The sequence below is a fragment of the Salvelinus namaycush genome, chromosome 38, assembly GCF_016432855.1.
Source record: "Salvelinus namaycush isolate Seneca chromosome 38, SaNama_1.0, whole genome shotgun sequence".
Lineage (NCBI taxonomy): Eukaryota > Metazoa > Chordata > Actinopteri > Salmoniformes > Salmonidae > Salvelinus > Salvelinus namaycush.
Genome location: NC_052344.1, coordinates 19,916,429 through 19,944,159, shown reverse-complemented (window position 1 = coordinate 19,944,159; position 27,731 = coordinate 19,916,429). Strand labels below are relative to the sequence as shown.

Genomic DNA, 27,731 nt, shown 5'->3' with positions numbered 1-27,731 from the left:
GGGATGCACCGATTTATACATTTTTTGCCGATATACAATATTTTCCTTGCCCCCAAATAATTATACCGATATTTAACATTTTAGCTGCCTTTTAAGCATTCTAGTACAGTTAAATAGTTAAACCACTGCGCGTGTGTGTTTTTAAGGCACTGCATCTCCGTGCAAGAGGCATCACTACAGTCCCTGGTTCGAATCCAGGCTGTAACACATCTGGCCATGATTGGGAGTCCCATTGGGCGGTGCACAATTGGCCCAGTGTCGTAGGGGGTTAGCCGTCATTGTAAATAGAATTTGTTCTTAACTGACTTGCCTAGTTAAATAAAGGTTACACACACCACATCACACTGACCAAAAGTTATTTTGTTGGCATTTAAGTGTGTTCCCATTACCAGTAAAATATAATCAAAACTGATTTCTTTCACTTACTTGCTGTGCTGTTTTCATTTGTTCAGTCGTTTCATTATCTTTTTATCTTTTTTTTATGTTTTACCCCTTTTTTCTCCCCAATTTCGTGGTATCCAATTGGTAGTTAGTCTTGTCTCATCGCTGCAACGCCCGTATGGACTTGTGAGAGGCGAAAGTCAAGAGCCGCGCGTCCTCCGAAACACAACCTAACCAAGACGCACTGCTTCTTGACATAATGCCCACTTAACCCGGAATCCAGCCACACCAATGTGTCGGAGGAAACACTGTACACCTGGCGACCATGTCAGCATTCACTGCGCCCGGCCTGCCAGCCAAACCCTCCCCTAACCCGGACGACGTTGGGCCAATTGTGCGCCGCCCCATAGGGTCTCCCGGCTGCAACAGAACCTGGACTCCAACTCAGAATCTCTAGTGGCACAGCTAGCGCTGCGATGCAGTGCCTTAGACCACTGCCCCACTCGGGAGGCCCGAGTCGTTTCATTCTCAACCGGGATTTCATCATGCATGTCAAGCAGTGAAGTTTCAGCTCTGTCTGTCCGTGGCCTCTCTTCCTCGGTGCCCGCTGTCACTGTGTCCGTTTCCATCTTGTCCAGCTGTGTATGTAACATTTCACGTTAACCCTGTTTCTTGTCTGCATCGAAGTAGAGGTCCTTGTACCTAGCATCGAGCATGGTGGCGACACAGTAAAGAGGCTCAGAGAGAATGCCACCGAATCGCTTGTTCACAGCCTCAAGTACTTTTGTAAGTTTTAACCCCATGGTCTGTGTCGGCAATTTTATTGAGCAGGCGCTTCAATGCCATGACAGAGGGTATCACGTCTGCTGCAGACGCAGTTGAGCTTATTTCTCGAGTCAGTTGTTCGAATGGAACTAGGAGTGTTCATGTTTCCAACATGTTCTCAAATGCCATTGAAATGGCAGCAGCGGTATGAGAACCAGCACATTCTTGAGCATGCAATATGGCTTTCCTCAGTACAAAATCTAATTTTATTGGTCACATATGCAGTTGGTTGGAAGTTTACATACACCTTAGCCAAATACATTTAAACTCAGTTTTTCACAATTCCTGACATTTTCATCCTAGTAAAAATTCCCTGTCTTAGGTCAGTTAGGCTAATTTTCTCATGCTCTCTCATCTCTGTGCAGCAATATAGTGAGAAATATGTTTGGAACATAAAATCACAGTATCGAATTGCAATACATATAGAATCGGCGCCTAAGAATTGTAATAATATTGTATGGTGAGGTCCCTGACAATCCCCAGCCCTACAGTAGAGGACTAGGCCCTGACAGATAACTCGGCTCTCTGATCAAGCGTTCCGACCTGATCTTTGTCACCCTCTCTCTTTCTCCAGGGGGCAGTGAGGGCCAAGGTCACATTCTCCAGCGCTTTCCTGAGAAAGACTGGGAGGACAATCCCTTTCCACAAGGCATCGAACTGGTATGTAACGAACATAACTCACACAAACGAATGCACAATTGCCTACATATTTACCCGATTCTACATACAGTTGAAGTCGGAAGTTTACATTCACCTTAGCCGAATACATTTAAACTCAGTTTTTCCACAATTCCTGGCATTTAATCCTAGTAACAATTCCCTGTCTTTGGTCAGTTAGATCACCACTTTATTTTAAGAATGTGAAATGTCAGAATAATAGTAGTGAGAATGATTTATTTCAGATTTTATTTATTTCAGATTTTATTTCTTTCATCACATTCCCAGTGGGTCAAAAGTGTACATACACTCAATTAGTATTTGGTAGCATTGCCTTTAAATTGTTTAACTTGGGTCAACCGTTTCGGGTAGCCTTCCACAAGCTTCCCACAATAATTTGGGTGAATTTTGGCCCATTCCTCCTGACAGAGCTGGTGTAATTGAGTCAGGTTTGTAGGCCTCCTTGCTCGCACACACTTTTTCAGTTCTGCCCACACATTTTCTATGGGATTGAGGGCAGGGCTTTGTGATGGCCACTTCAATACCTTGACTTTGTTGTCCTTAAGCCAATTTGCCATAACTTTGGAAGTATGCTTTGAGTCATTGTCCATTTACAAGACCCATTTGCGACCAAGCTTTAACTTCCTGACTGACGTCTTGATGTTGCTTCAATATATCCACATAATTTTCCTCCCTCCTGATGCCATCTATTTTGTGAAGTGCACCTGTCCCTCCTGCAGCAAAGCACCCCACAACATGATGCTGCCACCCCTGTGCTTCACGGTTGGGACGCTGTCCTTCGGCTTGCAAGCCTCCCCCTTTTTCCTCCAAACATAACGAGGGTCATTATAGCCAAACAGTTCTATTTTTGTTTCATCAGACCAGAGGACCTTTCTCCAAAAAGTATGCTCTTTGTCCCCATGTGCAGTTGCAAACCGTAGTCTGGCTTTTTTATGGCGGTTTTGGAGCAGTGGCTTCATCCTTGCTGAGCGGCCTTTCAGGTTGTGTCAATATAGGACTCGTTTTACTGTGGATATAGATACTTTTGTACCTGTTTTCTCCAGCATCTTCACAAGGTCCTTTGCTGTTGTTTTGGGATTGAGTTGCACCTTTCGCACCAAGGTATGTTCATCTCTAGGAGACCGAACGCATCTCTTCTTTGAGCGGTATGACGGCTGCGTGGTTCCATGGTGTTTATACTTGCGTGCTATTGTTTGTACAGATGAACGTGATACCTTCAGGCGTTTGGAAATTGCTCCCAAGGGTGAACCAGACTTGTGTAGGTCAACAACAACAAATATTCTGAGGTCTTGGCTGATTTCTTTTGATTTTCCCATGATGTCAAACAAAGAGGCACTGAGTTTGAAGGTAGGCCTTGAAATACATCCACAGGTACACCTCCAATTGACTCAAATGATGTCAATTAGCCTATCAGAAGCTTCTAAAGCCATGACATCATGTTCTGGAATTTTCCAAGCTGTTTAAAGGCACAGTCAACTTAGTGTATGTAAACTTCTGAGCCACTGGAATTGTGATACAGTGAATTATAAGTGAAATCTGTATGTAAATAATTGTTGGAAAAATGACTTGTCATGCACAAAGTAGATGTCCTAACCGACTTGTGAAAACTATAGTTTGTTAACAAGACATTTGTGGAGTGGTTGAAAAACGAGTTTTAATGACTCCAACCTAGGTGTATGTAAACTTCCGACTTCAACTGTACTTCATCCGTACCTGAAGAAAGGCTGCATCATGAAGGGATCTACATAACCCAGAATCATTTACTGTTAATGTATATTTAATGTCTCCCAAATAACCCTTATTCCAGTATTGTTTACCTCATTGTCTAATGTGTTTTGCCAGAGTCAATATTGAAGAATTCCTAAGTGTTCATTATGTATTACAAGATGAATGCTTACAGAACAATGTTTATTCCTTGGTTTGCTTTTAGCCTGTTTCTCACCCCGATCCAAAATAAGGGTGTAAGGTTAATCATTTCTGACACGTGGAAAGTTTTCTTAACTTGGTATAGCCTAGCGGTGGAAAATAAACAAATGATAGGCTAGAGATCAGAGGTGAGTCACAGAGAGATGCAGAGTAGGGACATGTGACATACCACACCGGGATTCGGCCCACTAATACTGTATGTTCCTCTCCTGTCATCTATCTCTCCCTCTCCTATCCCTTTCACCTCATTCCCTTTTCCCTCCTCCTTGCCTTCTTTCTCGACCCCTGCTCCCCTTGACCCATTTTCTATCAATCTTGCTCTCTCCCTCTTTCTCCCTCTCTCCTTTTCTCTCTCAGTTCTGTCAGCCCAACGGATGGCAGTTAGTTCCAGAGAGGGAGCGTCCGTCGTTCTTCGTGTCGGTTTTGACCGACATCAACTCAGAGCGTCACTACTGTGCCTGTTTCACGTTCTGGGAGGGCCTGGACAATCCTCAGGTGAGAGACTGGAGGAGAAAGAGCCAATGTCATTATGAACCAGTAACGGTATTATTACAGCTGTACTGTGTAGCAACAATGTGCCAACATTTTACGCTGGCAACAAAGTTGTGGAAATGAGACGATCTGATCATATTCGAAACGGGTAATGGTTTATAAAAGTTCCAAGCTGTATGTGACGTCTGTGATATGACGTTAGATGTTTAATGATATAGAACATTTGCACAAAGTAGGCTACGTTCTGTACACTATGTTATTCTGTCTCTTTCTGTGTGTGTAGCTACAGAAGGCTGAGGCCAGTGAGGTGGATGAGGACGAAGTCCCAGGGCTGGTCCAGCCGACCCAGGTCTTTGCCCCCAAGAGCCTGGTGCTGGTGTCCCGTCTGGACCACACAGAGGTCTTCAGGGTACAACGCACCTCAAAACAATACTGCACGTCCCTGTCCGATACTCCCATTGCACTTCTCATCTTATGTTTCTTGTTACAACAAAGAGTGATTGAGACAACTCTAGGCTTGATTTGGCCGTATTTTGCTTTAGGTTGTGTTCTTCACCCACAAACCCTGTTTGTGTCATTTCACTACAAGGTAAGGAAAGTGTGTGCTTGTCTTCTGACTGGGTGCCTCCCCTGTGCAGAACTGTTTGGGGCTCATCTACGCCGTGCACGTGGATAGCCTCAGCGTTCCCTTGGAAACGGTGATCGGAAACCTCCTCACCTGCGTCATCCCCGTCGCTGGTGGTTCTCAGGTAAACACACCTCCTTTCAGCATGCATACCGACATTTACGTATTCTCCTGGGCTGTGCAACCCTCCCAACCAGCTAGCCTATTAGCTTGTTAGCCCCATCCAACCTGCTAGCATATTAGCTTAGCATGTTGACCGACGCAGTCTGCTAGCACATTACTTTAACCAACCTGTTTGCATTGTAGCTTAGCATTAGCGGGTGTGCTATGCTAACCCACATTGCCGAGTCAATGCCGGGTCCTCAGCAAAGAGGAGATGGCCAGCATAGTAACCTACACACCACAGGAGGTTGGTGGCACCTTAATCGGGAGGACGGGCTTGTGGTAATGGCTTTAGCGGATTTAGTGGAATGCTATCAAATACATCAAACGCATGGTTTCCATGTGTTTGATGCCATTCCAATCGCTCCGTTCCAGGCATTATTATTATGAGTCTTCTCCCTTTAGCAGCCTCCACTGCTACACACTATGTATAGGAATATTTTCTTAGCTCTTGTATTCACCCTATGTGCACAATTTAAACGTACTGTTTGTCTCAAACTAATTCAATGACGCTACAGCATGAAGTAGTGTAACATACAGTAAACTAGTATACTAAATCGTGCACTACTAGTATATTGGGCCTATACGTACATTTATGTACATTTTGTTCCCTTGTGTAACATGCCATTGAACCCCGCTGTACATTGGTTCCTCCTGTGTGTTACAGATAAATGAGTCCCCAGTATGTAGTTTAAATCTTTCGGTTCCTCAGGCCCTAGCCTGTGACTGGCTACTGGGCTGCTTTCAGGACCAGGTAACATCACCTTCCGGCAGCTTCTTACCAATCCGCTTGCCTCATTGTGATTTTATCTATTTAGATAAACATGATGATTCTAAAAAGTCTGTTTTGTATTTCCTGTAATCATCTCAAACCATGCTGATTTAATATTCACTCAGTGGTTTGCAGTTTGCTCTAGTCTGCTTTTGTGGGATTTGTGGCCTAACGATGCTGCGTATTCCATGCTACATTAACCTGTAAACCATTTCGATCATTTTTGAGACCTTTTTAAAGTCAAAGAATTGTTTTGATTCTGTGTGCCGTTGTTTGTCGTGGATCGATCTGATGTGTTTGCCATTATTGATCTGTTATAGAAGTGCATAGACTTTTCACTTGGTGAGGAACACACACTGTACACACACTGGTTCTCTGAGGGTGACCATATGGAGCACCAGATGGCCTCATAGCAGGCAGTGCAGTGGTCTCAATGAGAGATGGGACTAATCAGCATTGACACAGACACAGACACACAGACACACACGCATAGATCTTGCAAACAAAAACAAACATACACTTGACTTACACACACTCAGACCTTCAGCCATTGGATACTATAGCACAGATCATTCTGTATTATAACAGTACTTGAAAAGCTATGCTAGGTGTTTGTTACGGTGTAATAGCAGGTTTGATACTATCAAATGTCTAACTTTTTATTAGACTCAGGTCTAGACTTGCTAGGACTCTCCCCAGTCATGCCACGTCAACCACTGTCATCCCAACATACATTGCAACGCATCCACTTTACTACTGCAACTGGCAATTATCTCAACTGTCAGATTTGCACTCCTGACATACAGAGCAGCAACCTTTAGCCCAATTACTGTACACTGGAATATATGAGTCTGATATGGAACCTGCCTGAACGTTTGTGTGTGTGTGCGCGCACGTCTGCAAGTCTGTATGAGGGATTGAATAGATAATTGTAAATGACTGTATGTCTAGTCTGCACAATGTCTCCTGGTTACCAGCCCAAGGACGTTCTGTCAATGGGCCAAGCTCCATAAATAACTTATTTGATTTCCTGAAATCTTAACTGTAAAACATTAACTAAGCAGGTGTACTGAAAAATGACAATGTTACACTAGTATAACATTTCAGTCCTCCGTTATTTCACCCCAAGGTCATGAACACATCATCTGACTAATTTACCCATTGGATGTATGTAGCTACGATAGGGCTGGGCGATATGGCAAATACATTATCACGATATCTATATTTTTTCATTTGATAATGATAATTATCACGATATTAATCAAATAATGTTTAAAAGGTGCATATCTGCTTTGTAATCAAGAATGCCTGAACAAACCGTGGTTAGAGCTTTAAGCCAGTAACCGAAAGGGTGCTAGATCGAATCGCCGAACTGACAAGGTAAAAATCTGGCAGTTAAGGCAGTTAACCCACTGTTCCCCCATAGGCCGTCATTGTAAATAAGAAATTGTTCTTAACTGACTTGCCAAGTTAAATAAAGGTTAAAATTGTGAGCTACACATGGAAAATTGTTCCATGTTTGCTGCCAGGGAGCACATACCTGGGGTCAATTAAATTGATAAGCCTCTTGAAACCTTCCTTTTCGTCTGCGCTAATTGGTAGCATGTCCTGAGCAATGCAATGCATAATAGCATTTGTGATGTCTTTGTCTTTTCTTGTTTGTAGGGCATAAACGGTGTCAGTGTTGACTGCTTCGGGCAAACATCCCTAGATTTGGCTAGTGCTTGAGGGGCGTTTATCAATACCGTGGAGCAAACTCAAACTTCCTGCATGTTCCAAAGAGTGATTTTGCTTCAGATGTTGAAAAAGGTTTGTCGTATTACCAGACTTCGTAGCCACCTGTCTACGGCACAATTGGCACCGAACATTGCTCTGCTCTTTGTCGGACTTCAAAAAGCCAAACAACTTCCAAATTATTGAAACAGTTTAACCCTTTTTATCAATCATTTCTTCGTTGTTCGTGGTTAATAGTGGCTACTCCATCACTCAAGGTGCTATGCGGTTTTTAGTGGGCGCATACCTCTCCACGTGCATATTGTCACTTCTCTGCGCGTTCCTGTTTCGTCACAGAGGTGAAATGGACTGCTGTACCTAATTATTCTATATCGACATTAACAAAAGGAATCTAAACGTTTTTATATCGTTATTGAGGGAAGTAATTACCTCTATTGATTTATCGCCCAGCCCTAAGCTACAATGTCAGATATTAAATGTGGCTGAACTGAGCTGTGGATGCTTCCATTTTATTTCCCCAAAGTTGACAGCTGGTTTGACTCTGTGCCTTATGTTAATGTTGCTGCACTCTCATGTCATAATGCCACGCTGTTACCGTCTGTGTATATTTGTAATGTTAATCTTTTGTCATTGTTTTGTCATGTTTTTGTTTGGACCCTGTTGTCTCTAATCCGTGTTTTCTCCTATGGTGTATTTCTCTCTCTGTGTCTGTGTGTGTGTGTGTTGCTGGACTTGTGTAGCCGGGCCAGGAGGAGAGAGAGGAGAGCTTGGTACGCCGCCTGACTACTTTATTCTCCTTTCAACCAATCCGCTCCTAGCTTTCCCTAATTCTGTCGGGATCCTCCTATGTCTATGTATCTCACCTACCTCTCTCTCAAGGGAACACCAATCAAATCACTTTGTTAAGGCCCAATCTGTTACACAATGGCTGATCTTTTTACGATCTGTTATTGGTTGCCTGGAAAAATTCAAGGATATCTAATTGGTTGTTGATCAGACGAGTGACGGTGAAATGGTGTTCAACAGTTGGATCACTGCGTTCCATTTGCTGCTGCTGTAGAGAGCATGAGCTAACGCCAACCTTTCCTGTCCAGCTATACACAGATATACGTGGGCCCTGTATTTTAAGTACTTTTAAATGAAGATTTGGCTACAGTAGATTCCTGCTTCTGGAGTTTATTTGAAAGCGTCTGTTTTTAAATCAATTCCCTATTTTATAGTGAATATGTATTTTTGAAGAATTTTAGTACTTAAAATAATTTGCATTCCTACTTGTCAAATGTGGTATACAGCCTCTGTAGGTAGTTCCAGTTGTTTCGGTGTATGCTGTTGTATTACTATGTGATGTCTGTCCTAGAGGCTGCTGTGGTTGTGTTTCTATGTGATGTATTGGATGCCTTCTTTGACCTTGTGCTACCTGTCCTGTATGCAACTCTTTGCAGTCGGTCTTCATTTGCAGCCAAGACCCACTGTACTTATCATGCTGTGCAAATTGTGCCTTAACTCATGTCGGCTAACATGCTTTTTCAGTCTTGCGAATACTTAAAAATCCAAAACAGTCATTGACATTGCATGCAACATAAAGATCACACTTACAAATGATGGCAACTTATATCTTACAACAACTAGTACAACTCTCTTGAGCTATAAATGTAATGTATGTGCTACAATGTGAAGTTTACATGACTAAGATGTTTCATGAATGTTACAATCAACAACAAAACAATCTAAATCATTCTGTCACTTCCCTTCCCTCTGCTTCACATGGCCGTAAGAACTATCCAGTAACACTAAACCAATAAGACATTTCAAATGTTAAGACCCCCCCCCCCCCCCCCCCCAAATCATTCAAACGTATGAACTCTGCCCTTTCCAAAACGCAATGGAAATGTCCCTGTATGGACAATCTGGAATGTCATTGGTATTTGACTCCCATAAAGGCCCATTTAATATGGTGGGCTGATTTGAATCTGTGGTAAGGCCCATTGCTATGGGTTTCTCAGTTCAGCATAGGTCAGTTCTCTCCTGTTCAGCTCTGAATGGCTGGTTACTGTGGAGTTCTAATGTACCTGCTAAACCCCTGTGATTCTTCTCATCTGTGATTTCTCCTCTCCTCAATACACTCCAACCCTCTGTGATTGTGCTGTAGTTGCTAATCCCCATTTTTTCCAAGAATGACCGTTCACACTATCTGTTCTCTTTTTCCATGCGTCCCTCTCTAGAGGACTATAACATTGGGTGCGGGCGATCGACAGGTCATCCAGACTCCCATCAACGACTCCCTCCCTGTCAGCGGCAGCAGCGTAGCCCATCTCTTTAGACAGCTTGGTACGGCAAATCACAATGCAGTTTATTCAGCCCAGGACCGATGGGGCACCTTTATGATCAGTGATATGGACCAATCAGAGTCCGATGTTCCCTCACCTAGGAAATGTTCCTTTGAGAGAAGACCGTCACCAATTGTTGAATTGCTTAATGAACGCAAATCACAGGCCTGTATTTGATAAGTTGGGGAAAAAAGGCAGGAATGTGTGTATGTATATAAACTCAGCAAAAAAAGAAATGTCCTCACTGTCAACTGCGTTTATTTTCAGCAAACTTAACATGTGTAAATATTTGTATGAACATAACAAGTTTCAACAACTGAGACATAAACTGAACAAGTTCCACAGACATGTGACTAACAGAAATGGAATAATGTGTCCCTGAACAAAGGGGGGGTCAAAATCAAAAGTAACAATGCAGCTGGTGGCCACACCAGATACTGACTAAGTACTGTTGTGCATCTCCTCCTCATGGACTGCACCATATTTGCCAGTTCTTGCTGTAAGATGTTACCCCACTCTTCCATCAAGGCACCTACAAGTTCCCGGACATTTCTGGGGGGGAATGGACCTAGCCCTCACCCTCCGATCCAACAGGTCCCAGACGTGCTCAATGGGATTGAGATCCAGGCTCTTCGCTGGCCATGGCAGAACACTGACATTCCTGTCTTGCAGGAAATCACGCACAGAACGAGCAGTATGGCTGGTGGCATTGTCATGCTGGAGGGTCATGTCCGGATGAGTTTGCAGGAAGGGTACCACATGAAGTAGGAGGATGTCTTCCCTGTAACGCACAGCGTTGAGATTGCCTGCAATGACAAGAAGCTCAGTCCGATGATGCTGTGACACACCGCCCCAGACCATGACAGACCCTCCACTTCCAAATCGATCCCCCTCCAGAGTACAGGCCTCGGTGTAACGCTCATTCCTTCAGCAATAAACGCGAAACCGACCATCACCCCTGGTGAGACAAACTGCGACTCGTCAGTGAAGAGCACTTATTCCAGTCCGGTCTGGTCAAGCGATGGTGGGTTTGTGCCCATAGGTGACTTTGTTGCCAGTGATGTCTGTGGACCTGCCTTACAATAAGCCTACAAGCCCTCAGTCCAGCCTCTCTCAGCCTATTGCCGACAGTCTGAGCACTGATGGAGGGATTGTGCGTTCCTGGTGTAACTCGGGCAGTTGCAATCCTGTACCTGTCCCGGTGGGATGTTCGGATGTACCGAGTCTGTGCAGGTGTTACACGTGGTCTGCCACTGCGAGGACGATCAGCTGTCCGTCCTGTCTCCCTGTAGCGCTGTCTTAGGCGCCTCACAGTATGGACATTGCAATTTATTGCCCTGGCCACATCTGCAGTCCTCATGCCTCCTTGCAGCATGTCTAATGCACATTCACGCAGATGAGCAGGGACCCTGGGCATCTATCTTTTGTTGTTTTTCAGAGTCAGTAGAAAGGCCTCTTTAGTGTCCTAAGTTTTCATAACTAACCTTAATTGCCTACCGTCTGTAAGCTGTTAGTGTCTTAACGACTGTTCCACAGGTGCATGTTCATTAATTGTTTATGGTTCATTGAACAAGCATGGGAAACAGTGTTTAAACCCTTTACAATGAAGATCTGTTAAGTTATTTGGATTTTATCAAATTATCTTTGAAAGACAGGGTCCTGAAAAAGGGACCTTTCTTTTTTTGCTGAGTTTACTCTACCGTTCTAAAGTTTGGGGTCACTTAGAAATGTCCTTGTTTTTTGAAGAAAAGCATATATTTTTTTTGTCCATTTAAAATAACATCAAATTGATCAGAAATACAGTGTAGACATTGTTAATGTTGTAAATGATTATTGTAGCTGGAAACGGCAGATAAAAAAAAAAAAAAAAAAAAAAAGGAATATCAACATAGGCGTACAGAGGCCCATTATCAGCAACCATCACTCCTGTGTTCCAATGGCACGTTGTGGTAGCTAATCCAAGTTTATAATTTTAAAAAGGCTAACTGATCATTAGAAAACCCTTTTGCAATTATGTTAGTACAGCTGAAAACTGTTGTTCTGATTTAAATAAGCAATAAAACGGGCCTTCTTTAGACTAGTTGAGTATCTGGAGCATCAGCATGTGTGGGTTCGACTACAGGCTCAAAATAGCCAGAAACATAACTTTTCTTCTGAAAGTCGTCAGTCTGTTCTTGTTCTGAGAAATGAAGGCTATTCCATGCGAGAAATTGCCAAGAAACTGAAGATCTCGTACAACGCTGTGTACTACTCCCTTCACAGAACAAACTGGTTCTAACCAGATTAGAAAGAGGAGTGGGAGGCCCCGGTGCACAACTGTGCAAGAGGACAAGTACATTAGAGTGTCTAGTTTGTGAAACAGACGCCTCACAAGTCCTCAACTGGCAGCTTCATTAAATAGTACCCGCAAAACACCAGTCTTAAAGTCAAAAGTGAAGTGGTGACTCCGGGATGCTGGCCATCTAGACAGAGTTCCTCTGTCCAGTGTCTGTGTTCTTTTGACCATGTTAGTCTTTTATTATTGGCCAGTCTGAGATATGGCTTATTCTTTGCAGCTCTGCCTAGAAGGCCAGCATCCCGGAGTCACCGCTTCACTTTTGACGTTAAGACTGGTGTTTTGCGCGTACTATTTAGTGAAGCTGCCAGTTGAGGACTTGTGAGGCATCTGTTTCACAAACTAGACACTCTTAGAAATGCCGTTGTTTTTTTTAAGTGACCCCAAACTTTTGAACAGTAGTGTGTGTGTGTACACTGCATTCGGATAGTATTCAGAACCCTTGACTTTTTCCACATTTTGTTACATTACAGCCTTATTCAAAAATGTAATAAATAGTCCCCCCCCCCCCCCCCCATCATTCTACACACAATACCCCATAATGACAAAGCAATAACAGGTTTTTAGAAATTTGGATAAAAAAAAAAAAATGTAAGTATGAAATATTACATTTACGTAGGTATTCAGACCCATTACTCCAGTACTTTTTTGAAGCAACTTTGGCAGCGATTACAGCCTCAAGTCTCCTTGGGTATGAAGCTACAAGCTTGGCACACATGTATTTGGGGAGTTTCTCCCTTTCTCCTCTGCAGATCCTCTCAAGCTCTGTCAGGTTGGATGGGGAGCATTACTGCACATCTATTTTCAGGTTAGTCCTGAGATGTTCGTTCGGGTTCAAGTCCGACTCTGGCTGGGCCACTCCTGTGTTGTCTTGGCCGTGTGCTTAGGGTCGTTGTCCTGTCTTCGCCCACCAGTCTGAGGTCCTGAGTGCTCTGAAACAGGTTTTCATCAAGGATCTCTCTGTACTTTGCTCTGTTCATCTTTCCCTCAATTCTGACTAGTCTCTCAGTCCCTGCCGCTGAAAAACATCCCCACAGCATTATGCTACCACCACCATGCTTCACCGTAGGGATGGTGCCAGGCGTGACGCTTGGCATTCAGGCCAAAGAGTTCAATCATGGTTTCATAAGACGAGTGAATCTTGTTTTTCATGGTCTGAGAGTCCTTTAGGTGCCTTTTGGCAAACTCCAAGTGGGCTGTCATGTGCCTTTTCCTGAGCAGTGGCTTACGTCTGGCCACTCTATCATAAAGTCCTGATTGGTGGAGTGCTACAGAGATGCTTGTCCTTCTGGATTATTCTCCCATCTCCACAGAGGAACTCTAGAGCTCGGTCAGTGACCAAGGCCCTTCTCCCCCATTTGGCCAGGCTCTAGGAAGAGTCTGTGGTTCCAAACTTCTTCCATTTAAGAATGATGGAGGCCACTGTTTTTGGGGACCTTCAATGCTGTAGACCTTTTTTCGTACCCTTCCCCAGATATGTGCCTCGACACAATCCTGTCTCGGAGCTCTACGAACAATTCCTTCAACCTCATGCCTTGTTTTTTTTTTGCTCTGACATGCACTGTCAACTGTGGAACCTTATAGGCAGGTGTGTGCCTTTCCAAATCATGTCCAATCAATTGAATTTACCACAGGTGGACTCCAATTAAGTTGTTGAAACATCTCAAGGATGATCAATGAAAACAGGATGCACCTGAGCTCAATTTTGAGTCTCATAGCAAAGGGTCTGAATACTTATGTAAATAAGGTATTTCTATATGTTATAAATTTGCAAAAAATTCTAAGAACCCATGTTTGCTTTGTCATTTTGGGGTATTGGTTGTAGATATGTCTTCATGCCTGTTTGATCATTTTGTTTGAAGATACATTTGATCTTTACAATCCCCGCAGTTGGTCTTTCCCTGCAGGTAAAGTGAATACTGTACCTCTGTTGCTCTCAGGTATAGTGAACGTCCTGTATCTGTTCTGTGCTGCTCTGACGGAACACAAAATCCTGTTCCTGTCCAGCAGCTACCAGAGACTAACAGACGCCTGCAGAGCACTACTGGCCATCATGTTCCCCCTCAAATACAGGTGTGTGTGTGTGTGTGTGTTTTTCATTGTAAAATAGGTTCATAGATGTCTTTTGTGAATTTACAGGGATTTGATTAACAAGATATCTGTTAGTTTGGGTAATTTTGTGATTTCCTCACTTATCACATCTCCTAATCTAATTCCTGATAAATCTGATTTCCTCTTGTTTTCCCTCCCGTCAGTTTTACGTACGTCCCCATCCTGCCGGGGAAACTCCTGGAGGTGCTGAGCACGCCCACGCCTTTCATCATCGGGGTCAATTCTTTCTTCCGTTCCGAGACCCAGGAACTGGTGGGTAGCATGACCGTATGTTCCAATCTACAATACTTCTTTTTGATTTATTTTCTATATCATGTTTATATATTCCGTCAGTGTATGCATTTGTAAAGCCTATCTGATACCAGTAAAGACCGTCTTCATTCTGTGTTGCCCCCCCCATACTTTGACAGCCTGTGGTACGATCTTGATTATTGGATATGTTTGTCAGTTCTCTGGCCCTCTTTCCTTATCTATAATTCATCTCACTCAACAACCCAGACCTGCTGTGTTTTAGCCATCTGAAACCTCTTAGCTTAAATACCTCTCAGTACTAACACAACGGTCTTTGTAAACCATGCCAAGGTACATTAGCAATATACATGTAACTTAAATATTTTCATTCTATATCCAGTGGAATGTTGGATGACTTAGGTTCCTATTGTAATTAAGGACAAACGAATGATTTAAGATGAATAATACTAATAATACATTTATTTTGTATATCGCTTTTCATTAGTTATCTCAAAGCTCTGAGGAAAAAAGAATACATAAGGATATTCAATAAAAACAAGGTACATTTTAGAATGAAGGCAGGTAAAATAGCAGTAGTGGGCTAGGCACTAAATACATTTCAGATTGGGACTAGGACTATGAAAAGACAGTCATTTTAGTGTCATGTTTCTGAGGTCTAGGTTAGGGTGCGTTAAACTACATGTGGTCCCTCGCCATGCTTTGTTATGTAATGACTTTTAACAACGGACTGCCTGTCTGTATAATATAGTATACTATACAGTCACATGGCTCTGATAGATCGATTGATGATGGAGTGTAAGGGGGTGAGAGGGTATCGCCTTGGCAACCCAACTGCCTGTTAAAAGGTACATTTCACTGCTGCAGTAGGTAAAGTTCTGTAATGAACAGCTGTTGACAGAAGCGTTTGTGTGTGTCTGTGGCTCTGTCAGTCACTACTGTTCTCAATCAGCACACTTAGCCTCATGTACAGTATGCAGTACAGTGATCTCTTACAAGATCAATCAAAGATATCGCACTGACTGAGCCGTCTGTGTGTTGTTCTACAGTTGGACGTGATCATCGCTGACCTGGACGGAGGCACGGTGACCATCCCGGAGTGTGTCCACATCTCCCTGCTGCCCGACCCCCTCCTGCAGCAGACCCAGACCGCCCTCTCCATGGTAACCACCATGACGACAACACTCACACCTCACCGCAACACCCTTCAGACTTCTTTCTACACCTTCACGTCATACAGCTACATCAGAGTCACCAATACCAGTACAGCACGTTAACCCAACTCAGGGACTCCCACTATGCATTACCCTGAACCATGTACAGCTATAGTGGTTTAACCACAGCACCACATTGAGATGTTGATTTACTACTTCTGAACCAACTCCTTTTCTAAATAAGATCAAGTTCCTTATTGTAATCGAGCTTCTCACTGCCAGCACAATCTGGAAATTCCTCTTAAGTTCCTTGTTATGTAAAACTAATCTGATTTTCTGATTGGGCCTGCCTATCATTGGTGTCTGTGGCTGGTTTATGCTTTTGTTCCTATGTGGAGGAGAGCCATTGCTTTCCCATCATTAGCTACAACAAACAAATGGTGGCAGATTTTATTCAGATTTTATTTATTGAATGATTCTGGTTGATATTGTAAGCAATCATGTGTTTGTGGGAAATTACTTTGATCACAATCTTAAATTTTAATTGTAAGGTATCGGAACTACCATTACTCACCCCTATAAAACAATATCATATTTTACAATATTGAAATTACCCATGAGTCACAACTATAAAAACAATGCAGTCATGAACTGTTCATGAGGATACGTCTGTTTTTAGTTTCACAATTGGTGTGAGTTGGCGCGTGCAGAGCTTACTGTAATACACAGTAGTCCAATAATGAATTATGAAAGAATGGATATTCCCATCAAAAGAGGAGTTTTTTGTTTGCCTGTATGACATTGATTCCCACAGCCCAAACTGTGTGTGTTTGTGTTATCAGAGTTGGACCAGAGGGAGAAAATGAATTATAGAATCTGACATGCTGTCCCACATGAGAAATATTTGGGAACATATTATTCCCTCGATAAAAATGTCTTCCTCCCCTCATTTCTTTATCAGGATAAGAGTCAAGTTGTATGTTTTAATATGATGGAACATTTGATATGGACTTGCGTAGATTACTCAGAATATTGCCAGACCGACATTGCTCGGAACTGCTCAAAATGCGTACTTCATTAGCTTTTTGGCACTTTTCTTAACTGTTATAGAAGAACCATTTTGGGTTGGTTTTTGACACAAGTCCGTGGTGAATTATATATTAGTACATGTGACAGTATACAGTGTTAATGCTTTTGTAACTCTCCAAGGCTGTCTGTCTGAGGCCAATGGGGTTTATCTCAGGCTGGTCTCTATGATCTCTATTGGCTGGAGGGCATGAAACATGAGCCATACTCAATCTGCATGGTTACTAGCCAATCTGTTACGGCTAGACTGAACAGGAGAGGAGGAGGGAGGGACAAATGAGGGAAAGCAAGAAAAGGCAAAAGAGAGCGAATGAGACAGGGTTAGGCTGTTATTGTGTCCTCTCGGTCAGAGGTACATTGAAAAGGAGCTGCTCCTCAACCAGTATACTTCCCCCTTGTCCTTTATTACCATGTTTAAACATTCCTAGATGTTTGAAAAACAACACAGTGGAAAGAGCTAGGTACCAACCAATACCTGCTCTGGTAAGTAATAGGGACTGTAAAATTGTTCCATCTCAGAACAACCAGTCCTGTGATGGGACCTGACCATTCTACAATACAATATACAGGCCTCTCCCACTTCCCTCTGTTCTGTCCTCCTTTCTTTTCTTCCCACTGTCTCCCTCTGTCCTAACCTGTGTGGGCCATAGAGACTTGTAGTGCTGGCCCGGTGACCCTGCATGGCTGGAATGAGACCAGAGCCCTGTAATGCAGGGAGAATTTCACTGGAAGTGCTAGTCCTTTGTTGTGTCCTGAGTCAATTAAACACTTTATGTGCATGTGACGTGTATGCACACATGCTTCCTTCCATAACCAGTGAAGCACAGTGTGTGTGATCGTGGGGTCCATTCCGCCCTGCATTTGTCTGTGCACTGTCAGTCTCTGTGCAGCGCTGTCCAAGCCTCAGCCCCCCAGCCGGCTCACATAACATAACAGGCCTGAGTCTAAGTGACCTTCACCCAGACCAGCACAGAGAGGATAATTGCAATGTGTGAAAAGCGATAGCTTTTGCAACTGGAGGGATAGTTAATTTGTTTAATCATCTGGAGAAGTTATGTGGGGGTTGGTGGAGTGCAATGTGTGTGTGGAGGGGGGTGGTGGGTGAAGGTTGATGTAGTGATGCTTCTAGAGATGGTTGGGAAGCAACCGTTGGGTGTGGGCTTATCTAGGTACTCTGCTGCTCTCTTCACGATTAGCTGAATTAATTCACCTCACCATCCCCAAACATAAATAGGACTGTGAATAGGAGATTCTGCAGCTAATTTAGTTAATGGGCTTTTGCTGCTTAGTCTGAAGCCACATCGGTCTCATTTATGAGAGGGGCTTCCAAGAATTCTCATCTTCTTAAAAGCTTCTGACAGCGTATTGTAATTTATGATACCCGATGAAGCGGTGTCCGAATGCCAAAATGTAGCAGCAACTGCTGTAGGATTTATGTACTGAATAATATTGATGAACTGAACGGATGTAATGAGAAGACTGTTAGATGATATTTCTGTCCATGTTGTTGTAATGTGACTCCTGCCATCTTGTTTGTAGGTGTTGGACCCAGAGCTGGAGATAGCTGATCATGCCTTCCCCCCTTCCTCCACACAACCCTCCACACTCAAGATCCAGGTAATGTAGAGCCCTTCTATCCCCAGTGGAAGGTGTGTGTGTGTGTGGAAAAATAATTAATAAAATTGCTCTGGATAAGAGCGTCTGCTAAATGACTCAAATGTAAATGTGAGAAAGTCTCTGTCCCTTTGTTTGGGGCAATGCTGCAGCAAGGTCTCTGGATTTCTGAGCTTTCCCAGGCTTACTGTCCAGCTGTCCCATACTTACCCCTCAGTATGTTATAATTCCCTGTCTGTGTGTTGCAGGATAAGGAGATCCGGGCGGTGTTTCTGTGGCTGTTCGGCCAGCTGTTCCATGGCTATCGCTGGTGTTTGCACATCATCCGGATCCACCCTGAACCAGTCATCCGCTTCCATAAGGTACACATCACCTTCTACCTCTCTGAACTTAATTCCTGAGGTGATATATTACGTTGTGTTCATACAAGCCTGGAACTAACTACGGTCTTTATGAACACAATGGAATATATCACTTTAATGTCTGCCTGGAGGAGAAAAACATTTAGCTCTAAACAGACCTGCGAACTGTTTTGAGTCTAACACTTAGAAAGGAAGAGTGGAACAAGAATCTCAGGACTGATGAGTGTGTGTGTGTGTTCCTCCAGGCTGCGTTCCTGGGCCAGAGGGCTCTGACTGAGGATGACTTCCTGATGAAGGTTCTTGACGGTATGGCGTTCGCTGGGTTCATATCGGAGAGAGGGCCGCCTTACAGACCCACAGACCTGTTCGATGACGTGAGCACCCCCCCCACACACACCTCCCCAATCAGTGGTAAAGATGTGAAGGAAAAAGCATTCTAACTTATGTTTTTCTTTACCTGTGTCTACAGCTGATAGCCAATCAGGTGGAGCGTATTCGCCAGGAGGAGTGCAGCCCGCACAAAGTCATGAACCATATCAAGGAGCTGGCCGAGCAGCTCTTCAAAAACGTATGTTGTGCATAAAAAAATGAAAAACATGTTTATTGATTTTATTTATAGATGTAGGATCTTAATTTGATCACCCTTTTGTTGCTTAGAATTTATGCTGATGAGCTTTGTGATTTGCGTAAAATTCCCTGAAAACCCACACTAACGTGGTTATTTTAACAGTATTGGCCGATTTCACGCCAGCATGGCCCAAGAATATTTTTGGTATCACAGATAGTTTTTTTGAAAATCATGATGAAAGTAGCCATTTTAGGCCCTTTTTAGACCTATACTGTACATGCCTCCTATAAGACCCTCTGATCCGTGAACTGTACGTGATACAGACAACATCTTGGTGTCATTATACTCTTATAGTGTGTTTTAAAATATGGGGTATGTCTTGATTCTAAAATATAAAAAAATGACATTAATTTATTCAACATTAAAACTACTATTCATATCTGAAAAGTACCCTTTTTGATTTTGTTTATTTTAATACATTGTTTGGAACCCTACTCTTAAAACACAAAGTTTCCAATGTGGGATCTCTGCTACTTTTGAAGAAATTATCAATTTTATACATTGCAATTGACATAATAGGTCATTAACAATCACAGCCTCATGTCGGATTGCACATTCAGCAAATCACCAGCAGAGGGAATTCCCTTTGAATTCATTTCCCCATTCATTGTATTGGTGGTGCTCATAAAATGTATCATAACTTTAAAAGTAGCAGAGAACCCACACTGGAAATTTGATGTACTTGTAGGCAATGTTCCCACGATGCTCTGCGCGTGCGCAGCTCCCCCGGGATTGCCGCGCAGAAGAAATATCAGCTCGCACAGAGAAGCACGAGATTGAACTTCACTCAACTTTCTAGTTTTCCCCTTTAGCTAACACTATCAACAAGTCAGTCCCGTACTCTACACAGACTGGTGCGCCATAACCAATCAGAGCTGCAGTATCCCTATATGCAAATAGATCATTGCCATATATGGAACTGTGCCATTCCCTTTTAACTGGACTGTGTTTACAGCATGAGTGGTAGTGAGTAGATGCGCTTGTTTTGAATGTGTACATTTGTTCTTATTCTTGGCTATTAAATGAGTTATTAGCCCAGTTATAGCACATTTCTAGTCAGCAATGGTAGAGTGGTTGCTTCCTGCAAGAGAACAAAATGTGTGCAGTTCTAGACCTCTTTGAAAAGCAAGTCAGATAAAGAGCTTTTTTTCTGTCTTAAATGGGCAGTGTAGTATTTTGAGACAGGCTTGAATAAGCTAAGTAGCCAATAGACAGAGGGTAGCATAATTTGTCTTATTCTGTGTTATAATGGTATGGGAATAATAATACATTTTATATCAAACACAACATTTTCAGTCACCTTGTTGTCTGAAGGACAAGTGCATAAACAGGTTATTAGCAATCCCTACGTGTATTTTTTTAGTCTCATGGAATGTAGGCCTACGTTGAACACCACACATTAGCTGCTATTGTAGGCTGAATGATAGAACAGCTATTTCCATGTTAAAATGTTATGGGATGCATTTTCTCCATTGTTTTTGATGGTAGGCCACTCTGGTAGGCCTACATTATAATCAAATATCCACAGTAGCCTACATGGCCACTGTTAACTGTATTTTAAAGCAAGTCCAGCCTCTGTTCACAGTAAACGTGCACTAGGAGTTGCACAGATTTTTCACAAAGTTCAAGTTTGTGCTCAGCAGACCTGAAATTTGTTGAGTGCCTACATTTTTGGGAGGTAACATTGCTTGTAGAGTATATTGTTTAAAACGATGTCTAAAAATGTTGAATAAATTCATGTGTAAAATTGTATTTCAGAAGGTATCGGTACTCCATATTTTCGAGAACACTATAAGGAAGTATAATGACACTAAGAGGTATGTCTGTATCATGTACGGTTCACGGATCATTGGGTCTTACAGGGGAGGCATATACAGGTCTAAAAAGGGCCTGAAATTTTCACTTTCAGGATTTTCTCAAAATGGTTTGTGTTGCAATGTACGAAGAGTATCAACCATCCTTCCTCCCAATAAAGTTTCTATGAACAATCTGAGATGCCCAAAATATTTTCGGGCCATGCTGACATGGAATCGTCCTATTGCACTTTTCATGAAGCCTACTTTTGGCCAGCTAATAACCTAACCACCGATCAAGTAACATTATGGACTAAGCGTTCAAATCCTGTTGCTGTGACAATATAGGTCAAATTAAGATCCTCCATCTATGTAATGTAGTAACTAAAATAACAGGAGACCACTTACCTCTTTTCTTTGCCCTTTCTCCCCCTACACCTTTATGGTCTCCCCTTTTTATTCTCCCCCCATCAGGAGAACCCGTACCCTGCCGTGGCCATGCATAAGGTGCAGCGGCCAGCTGAGAGCCCTGGTCACAATGACCCCAAGAACTTGGCTATCTTCCCTCTGCTGGACGACGTTACGGTCCAGCTCTTCATCGACCACGCCGCCGCCAAGCTCCAGACCGCACCACCCGTGGTCAAGGCCGAGCTCAAAGGCATGGTGCCCTCCGGACCCCCACTGGGTGAGTGTGCCAAGCTGGTGGGAAAGACTGATTGGAGGGGGTTGATGGGGATAGTGTGGGCTGGGGGGTGGAGCAGTATAGGCATGAGATGGTGGGATTAAGTAGTGCAGTGAATGGACGGTTGAAAGACTGATGTAAAGAGGCTGATCCAGACACAGACAGGCCTCCAGACAGGCCACTGTGTTAGATAGGAAAAACTCTGTGTGACCCTCTCAGCATGGGTTTAACTGAGCTGGATTCAGTGTAGCTTCAGTATAGACTCATGAGTGTGTCGGGTCCACCAGACAGTCCTCCCGACAGGCCCCCCCAGACAGGCCCCCCAGACAGTCCACTGTGTTCGGACAACCTCTGTGTGACCCATCTATCTCTCAGTGTTGGTTTAATTGAGCTGGATTCAGTGTAGACTGATGAGTGTGATGTAATAACCGCTGAGTCGTGGTGTTCCTCCAGGAGACATTGTGGACAGGCATGGTCATGTCCTGGCTAACAGCGCTCGCAGGCTGGAGGTGGTCAGGAACTGCATTACCTACATATTTGACAACAAGATGCTGGAGGCCAAGAAGGTGAGAGACAAGGCCACAACAGTATCTCAGTGCACGGCCATTTTGGAATGATAAAGGTGTTAACAATTTATAGCTAGTTTAGAGGTTTGACCTACATGATAGTCTAGTGATTAAAAAAAAAAAATATATATATATATATATATATATATAAAAATCCCTTCCATCTCCTAATGTTGTCCTGTGTCTGCAACCCCCCCCCCCCCCCCCCCCCCCCCCCAGCTGATGCCAGCGGTACTGCGGGCGTTGAAGGGCTGGGCGGCCAGGGTGTGTCTGACCCAGGAGCTCAACCAGCACGTCCTGCAGAACCGAGCTGTGCTGGATGACCAGCAGTTTGACTACATCGTCCGCATGATGAACTGCACCTTACAGGTACATGCCGACGCCACAGAAAATTCTCTCCTCTTCTACACAAAGTTCTATTGTAGACCGCAGCACACAGTCGGGTTCAGTACATAGAACGGCTGTATTGAAGGAGTTCCTAAAGCAATAACTTTAACTCCTTTGGACTTTTTCAAAACAGTACCATGCTACCTAGTTTTACACTGCAATGGAGGCCTTTATATTTTCATAAGATCACGCACTGAATAATGGAGCCTAATCGGTGGTGTGTTTGCATGGCTGACATTGAGAGAGTATGGTGATGTTGACCTCTATTCTCCTACTCAGGACTGCTCCCACATGGATGAACACGGTATTGCAGCCATCCTCCTTCCCCTGGTCACGGCCTTCTGCAGGGTAAGTCACAAAAAACAAACAATCTCTATTCAACACAAAAGAAACAAATCATTGTCCTTTATCATAGCTTTAAAGTAGTCTGTTTCTAAAGCTTCTGTGTGGCCTTGTGTGTTTGTCTGGCAGAAACTAGGCGCGGGCATCACCCAGTTTGCCTACAGCTGTGTGCAGGAGCACATGGTGTGGACTAACATGCAGTTCTGGGAGGCCATGTTCTACAGTGATGTCCAGAACCACATCAGAGCCCTGTATCTGGAGGCAGACGGGGGGGAGCTGTCCACCTCTGTAAGAACAGACCCTACAATTACACAACAAGCAGAACAAGCAGAACCTTTTTAAGCTAACGCTCCTGTATATTAGTATCAAACACAGTAATGAAAACACAACCGAGGCCTTTTCCTTGATAATGGTACTTAGTCCTTGGAGTACATCCATACATTGACCCCATCTGATCTTTCCCCTTCCACCCCCCCAGTCTCGCGGTCAGCAGGAGTCTGGTCCAGCAGCGGGAGGTCAGGAGCTGCTGGGTGCTCTGGAGCTGGCGTCAGAGCAGAGCAGGCTGTGGCCCACGCTCAGCAAGGAGCAGCAGAGTGAGCGTGTGCAGAAGGAGGAGAGCACAGTGTTCAGCCAGGCCATCCACTACGCCAACCGCATGTCCTACCTGCTGCTGCCCCTGGACACCAGCAAGAACCGCCTGCTCAACAGGTCCGGGATAGGGGACGTGGAGAGTGTTAGCAACAGCTACGTCACCAACAGGTATACCAACAGGTGGGGGACGCACGCACCCACACACACACACACAACAACAACAACGAGGCACACACGTGTACACACAGACAGAAAAACATACCCAACAGCTTTCTCACTAACAGACATGTTAAAAACAGCTTATCAAACAGTGGGCAGCTTTGTAACATCTTACAGTGGAACCAACAACAAACATATGCCTAGGGATAAGACTTTAACATTGAAGTTCAAGCTCATATTGGTCGTTCCTAAGATGCCTTTTTTGTTTTTGTTTAGCATTGCTGGCAGCATGGCGGAGAGCTACGACACAGAGAGCGGTTTTGAGGACGCTGAGAGCTCTGACGTGGCCAACTCTGTGGTGCGATTTATCAACCGCTTCGTAGACAAAGTGTGTAACGAGAGTGGGGTGACCAACGAGCACCTCAAGGCACTACACACCATGATACCAGGTGGAACCTCCATTTTGTGTTTTTGGCGCTCATGTTGTGAACTTTCCTTGACAGATCAGGGTTGTATTCATTAGGCACTTAATGGAAGAAAAGGACTGACGGGGAGGGATTCCCTGAACTTGTCCAATAAGAAACACTTGTTTTAGTTTTGCTACTGTGTTCCGTAATGAATATGACCCAGGTTTTCTCAAGAGTTCAAATTGTGTATTAGGAGAGAGTTTTAATCAGTTTCTCTCTCCCCCTCCTGTTGTTCCACAGATATCGTTCAGATGCACATCGAGACGCTGGATGCAGTCCACAGGGAGAGTAAGCGACTGCCACCGATCCAAAAGGTAACCAATTCCTTATTTTACATTACGCTGGACAAAAGCCACGCAGAGCCCAGGCCAGCTCCGCCCAACCCCCTCTGCACCAATCCCTGCAGCTCAGTGTCACAGTGCCACGCCCACGGCAGGTACGTCTGTCCCAGCGACAGCACCATGTGTGACTCACACTAATACGTCTGAGCAGTGCATGCTGGGTTGATGTAGTTCCTCTCAGAAGCCGGGGTCTCGTTCAGTTGGAACTAAATGTGAGAAAATGTTTTGAAAAGGAGGTGGTACTACCTGACTTTGTCCAATATGAACAAGAATGTGGATTTTCTGTTTCATTACATGTTCTCCAGTTGGTGCCTATTGAACATGAACCTGGTAGATGACAACAGCCTGAGCAGTGCATGCTGGAGGTTGTAGTTCTCAGTGACCTGGTTGACTACAGCCTGTGTCACTGACTTGTGCCTTCAGACAGAAGGGTGCAGTTTGCTCTGGTTGTTCTGTGGAGTTTTCTGCCAGCAGTTGGAGAGGGATGGTAGCTTAGCACGGCATCATTGGCATGTCTGCTGTGTTAATGGCAACTAAGCAGTGTCCTAGCATATGCATCAACCAAGAGCTCAGGGATGCCCTGTATCAGATATCAGTCTAATTGGATCTCACCTTTTGTGAGTTTTCTGTGTTTATCCCATCTTATAATACCTCAGAGAGCGCCTCACATTTGACCTGATTCCATCTCCCAGAATGCTCTAGATTCCCCCCCCTGCGTGAGCGTTCATATCATATGAATTCCAGTTAAATCCTCTCCCAATGAGCTGGACCCAGGGTATTAGCTGTTGCACAACACATTATGAAATGGGTTACAAAACGAGTGCCTTCATTTTCTATTATGAGTTGAGCTGCTCTGTTTGGTGTAGTTGCCCCAGCGTAGGCCTCTCCAGGGTCGCTCGGGACAGGAAATTATGTCAATGCCCTGAGCCAAATGGTCTATAGGTCTTTAACAGAAACTGGACCTGCCACTCTTCATACCTCTCTATACATCCAAGAATGCTGTTAGATGATTTTATGAGAACAATTTGAGAAAATATACAAATGGTTGTAAACATGTTACCTCTTTCTAAGGGGAAAACCCTAAACCACTCAAAATTGCCATTTATATGATACCAGTCTTAAGAGATTTGAATGGTTTCATATCCAACTTTATAAAAATAACCACATAAACATGGCTGTATTTTCCCTTCTGCTTGTTTTACTTGTTGAGCATCAGGGTTGTCTTTGCCAAGATCCCACCAGCCAATTGCGATGTAGGCAAACCGTTTATGTTATGTAACATTAACAAAAATAACAAATTGCAATCAAATGTCTCCATTTTGATGTCTCTGTTTTCAACTGTCTGTCGTGTGATACGTTTGTGCTTCAACATGCATCTGGATTGACGTGTGCCATTTGTTGTGGTGAATTTGCTCTAATTTGGTTTGAAATATAGAACCACCAATGTAAGGATGGCTTATACATTTGAGTTCTGTTGGACATAGAGCACTAACAGCTCTTCTACTGTCTCTCTCTTTCCCTCTCATCCTTACCTACCATGTCCCGCTACTCAATCTGCTTTCTTTTCTCCTTCCATCAATTATCAACTCTTCTCGTTTCTTTACCCCACATCTACCTCTTCCTTCTCTTCCTCTGCCCTCCCTGTCTCTTCTTGTCCCCAATCTCTTCCCCCTTTCCTCTTCTCTCCTTCACTCCTCCCTCTCTCGTGCTGCAGCCCAAGCTTCTGAGGCCCATTCTTCTGGCGGGGGAGGAGCTGGTGATGGACGGCATGCGGGTGCACCTGATCTCAGACGGCCGGGAGGAGGCCACGGGGGCCTTGGGAGGTCCACCCCTCCTCCCTGCCGAGGGGGCCATCTTCCTCACCACCTACCGCCTCATCTTCAAGGGCACGCCTAACGACCCGCTGGGTAAGAGGGTGTTGAAAACACAAACATGCACACACATGTTAGCAGTAATACACACATGCACACACACTTTCTCTCTAACCCTGAGTGTTGTTGCTGTGCAGTGGGTGAGCAGGTGGTGACTCGGTCGTTCCCCATCGCCTCCCTGACTAAGGAGAAGAGGATCTCTGTCAGTCTGTCCATGGACCAGTTCATACAGGAGGGTCTTCAGCTACGCTCCTGCACTTTCCAGGTACACATCTACCCTCCATCCTGCCACCCTCATATCCATCACCCTACTGCCTAAGCACCAAGCCCCTAGGCCTTCATAGCTTCTCCTCCCTCAACCCTGCTACTCCCACCCCCCCACTCTCATTCTGCTTTGTAACTCTCTCCATTTAAAATTTGACAGAACACTCATTCATTTGTGTTTTTTTGACACTTCTCCTAATATCGCCCTCCTCCTCCTGTAGCTGCTGAAGATAGCGTTTGATGAGGAGGTGGCGTCGGACCTGGCCGAGGTGTTCCGGAAGCACATGCACAAGCTCCGCTACCCACAGCACGTCCAGGGAACCTTCGCCTTCACCGTGGGCCAGAGTGGCAAGACGTTGGTCGAACACAAGACCAAGGACAAGAACCAGTCAATAAAGTAAGACAAGACCGATATAACGAACACGCACGTCAACCACAAGAACCAAAACAACACTAAAAGGAAACAGGAAGAGCATACACATGCCAAACACATTTCAACTCACATCAGCGTTGTATAAAACGTCAGTACCGTTCCAGTTTTATCGTCAGTCGGCAGATTATTAGTAATGAGAGAGTGTAAATCTGTAAGACGTTTCACTCCTCTCACATCCTCCAGGTCAAGTACAGAACATCCAATTAAAAAGTGCTTACTCACTAAAGGATGTGGGTCACAGATGACACCCCAGCACTGTAATGTGAGCTGAATATCAGACCTGCCCCAAGCAGCAGCCTCTGGAGATATAGTAGTCTACATTATTGCCCTACATTTCATAACCGTCCTGACAGTTTAGAATATATCCAAACCT

General features: G+C 44.1%; 1 protein-coding gene across 4 annotated transcripts in view; it reads left to right on the top strand.

The window, feature by feature from the left end:
• The window catches only part of LOC120031768 (myotubularin-related protein 5-like), a 68,014-nt gene that overhangs the window by 23,369 nt on the left and 16,914 nt on the right, over nucleotides 1-27,731 (top strand). Inside the window, exons 2-25 of one of the 4 annotated variants that reach the window (XM_038977572.1) lie at nucleotides 1,781-1,866; nucleotides 4,168-4,305; nucleotides 4,586-4,711; nucleotides 4,941-5,051; nucleotides 8,336-8,365; nucleotides 9,818-9,923; nucleotides 14,198-14,330; nucleotides 14,513-14,636; nucleotides 15,668-15,781; nucleotides 18,398-18,475; nucleotides 18,721-18,834; nucleotides 19,080-19,208; nucleotides 19,304-19,402; nucleotides 21,730-21,940; nucleotides 22,391-22,503; nucleotides 22,723-22,872; nucleotides 23,170-23,238; nucleotides 23,362-23,520; nucleotides 23,711-23,991; nucleotides 24,259-24,431; nucleotides 24,690-24,763; nucleotides 26,505-26,697; nucleotides 26,799-26,926; nucleotides 27,147-27,322. In XM_038977572.1, coding sequence (XP_038833500.1) covers nucleotides 1,781-1,866; nucleotides 4,168-4,305; nucleotides 4,586-4,711; nucleotides 4,941-5,051; nucleotides 8,336-8,365; nucleotides 9,818-9,923; nucleotides 14,198-14,330; nucleotides 14,513-14,636; nucleotides 15,668-15,781; nucleotides 18,398-18,475; nucleotides 18,721-18,834; nucleotides 19,080-19,208; nucleotides 19,304-19,402; nucleotides 21,730-21,940; nucleotides 22,391-22,503; nucleotides 22,723-22,872; nucleotides 23,170-23,238; nucleotides 23,362-23,520; nucleotides 23,711-23,991; nucleotides 24,259-24,431; nucleotides 24,690-24,763; nucleotides 26,505-26,697; nucleotides 26,799-26,926; nucleotides 27,147-27,322 — 3,115 coding nt within the window. Of the gene's footprint in view, nucleotides 1-1,780; nucleotides 1,867-4,167; nucleotides 4,306-4,585; nucleotides 4,712-4,940; nucleotides 5,052-8,335; nucleotides 8,366-9,817; nucleotides 9,924-14,197; nucleotides 14,331-14,512; nucleotides 14,637-15,667; nucleotides 15,782-18,397; nucleotides 18,476-18,720; nucleotides 18,835-19,079; nucleotides 19,209-19,303; nucleotides 19,403-21,729; nucleotides 21,941-22,390; nucleotides 22,504-22,722; nucleotides 22,873-23,169; nucleotides 23,239-23,361; nucleotides 23,521-23,710; nucleotides 24,004-24,258; nucleotides 24,432-24,689; nucleotides 24,764-26,504; nucleotides 26,698-26,798; nucleotides 26,927-27,146; nucleotides 27,323-27,731 lie in introns of all 4 variants that reach the window. The other 3 variants (XM_038977575.1, XM_038977574.1, XM_038977573.1) reach the window with 3 other exon arrangements.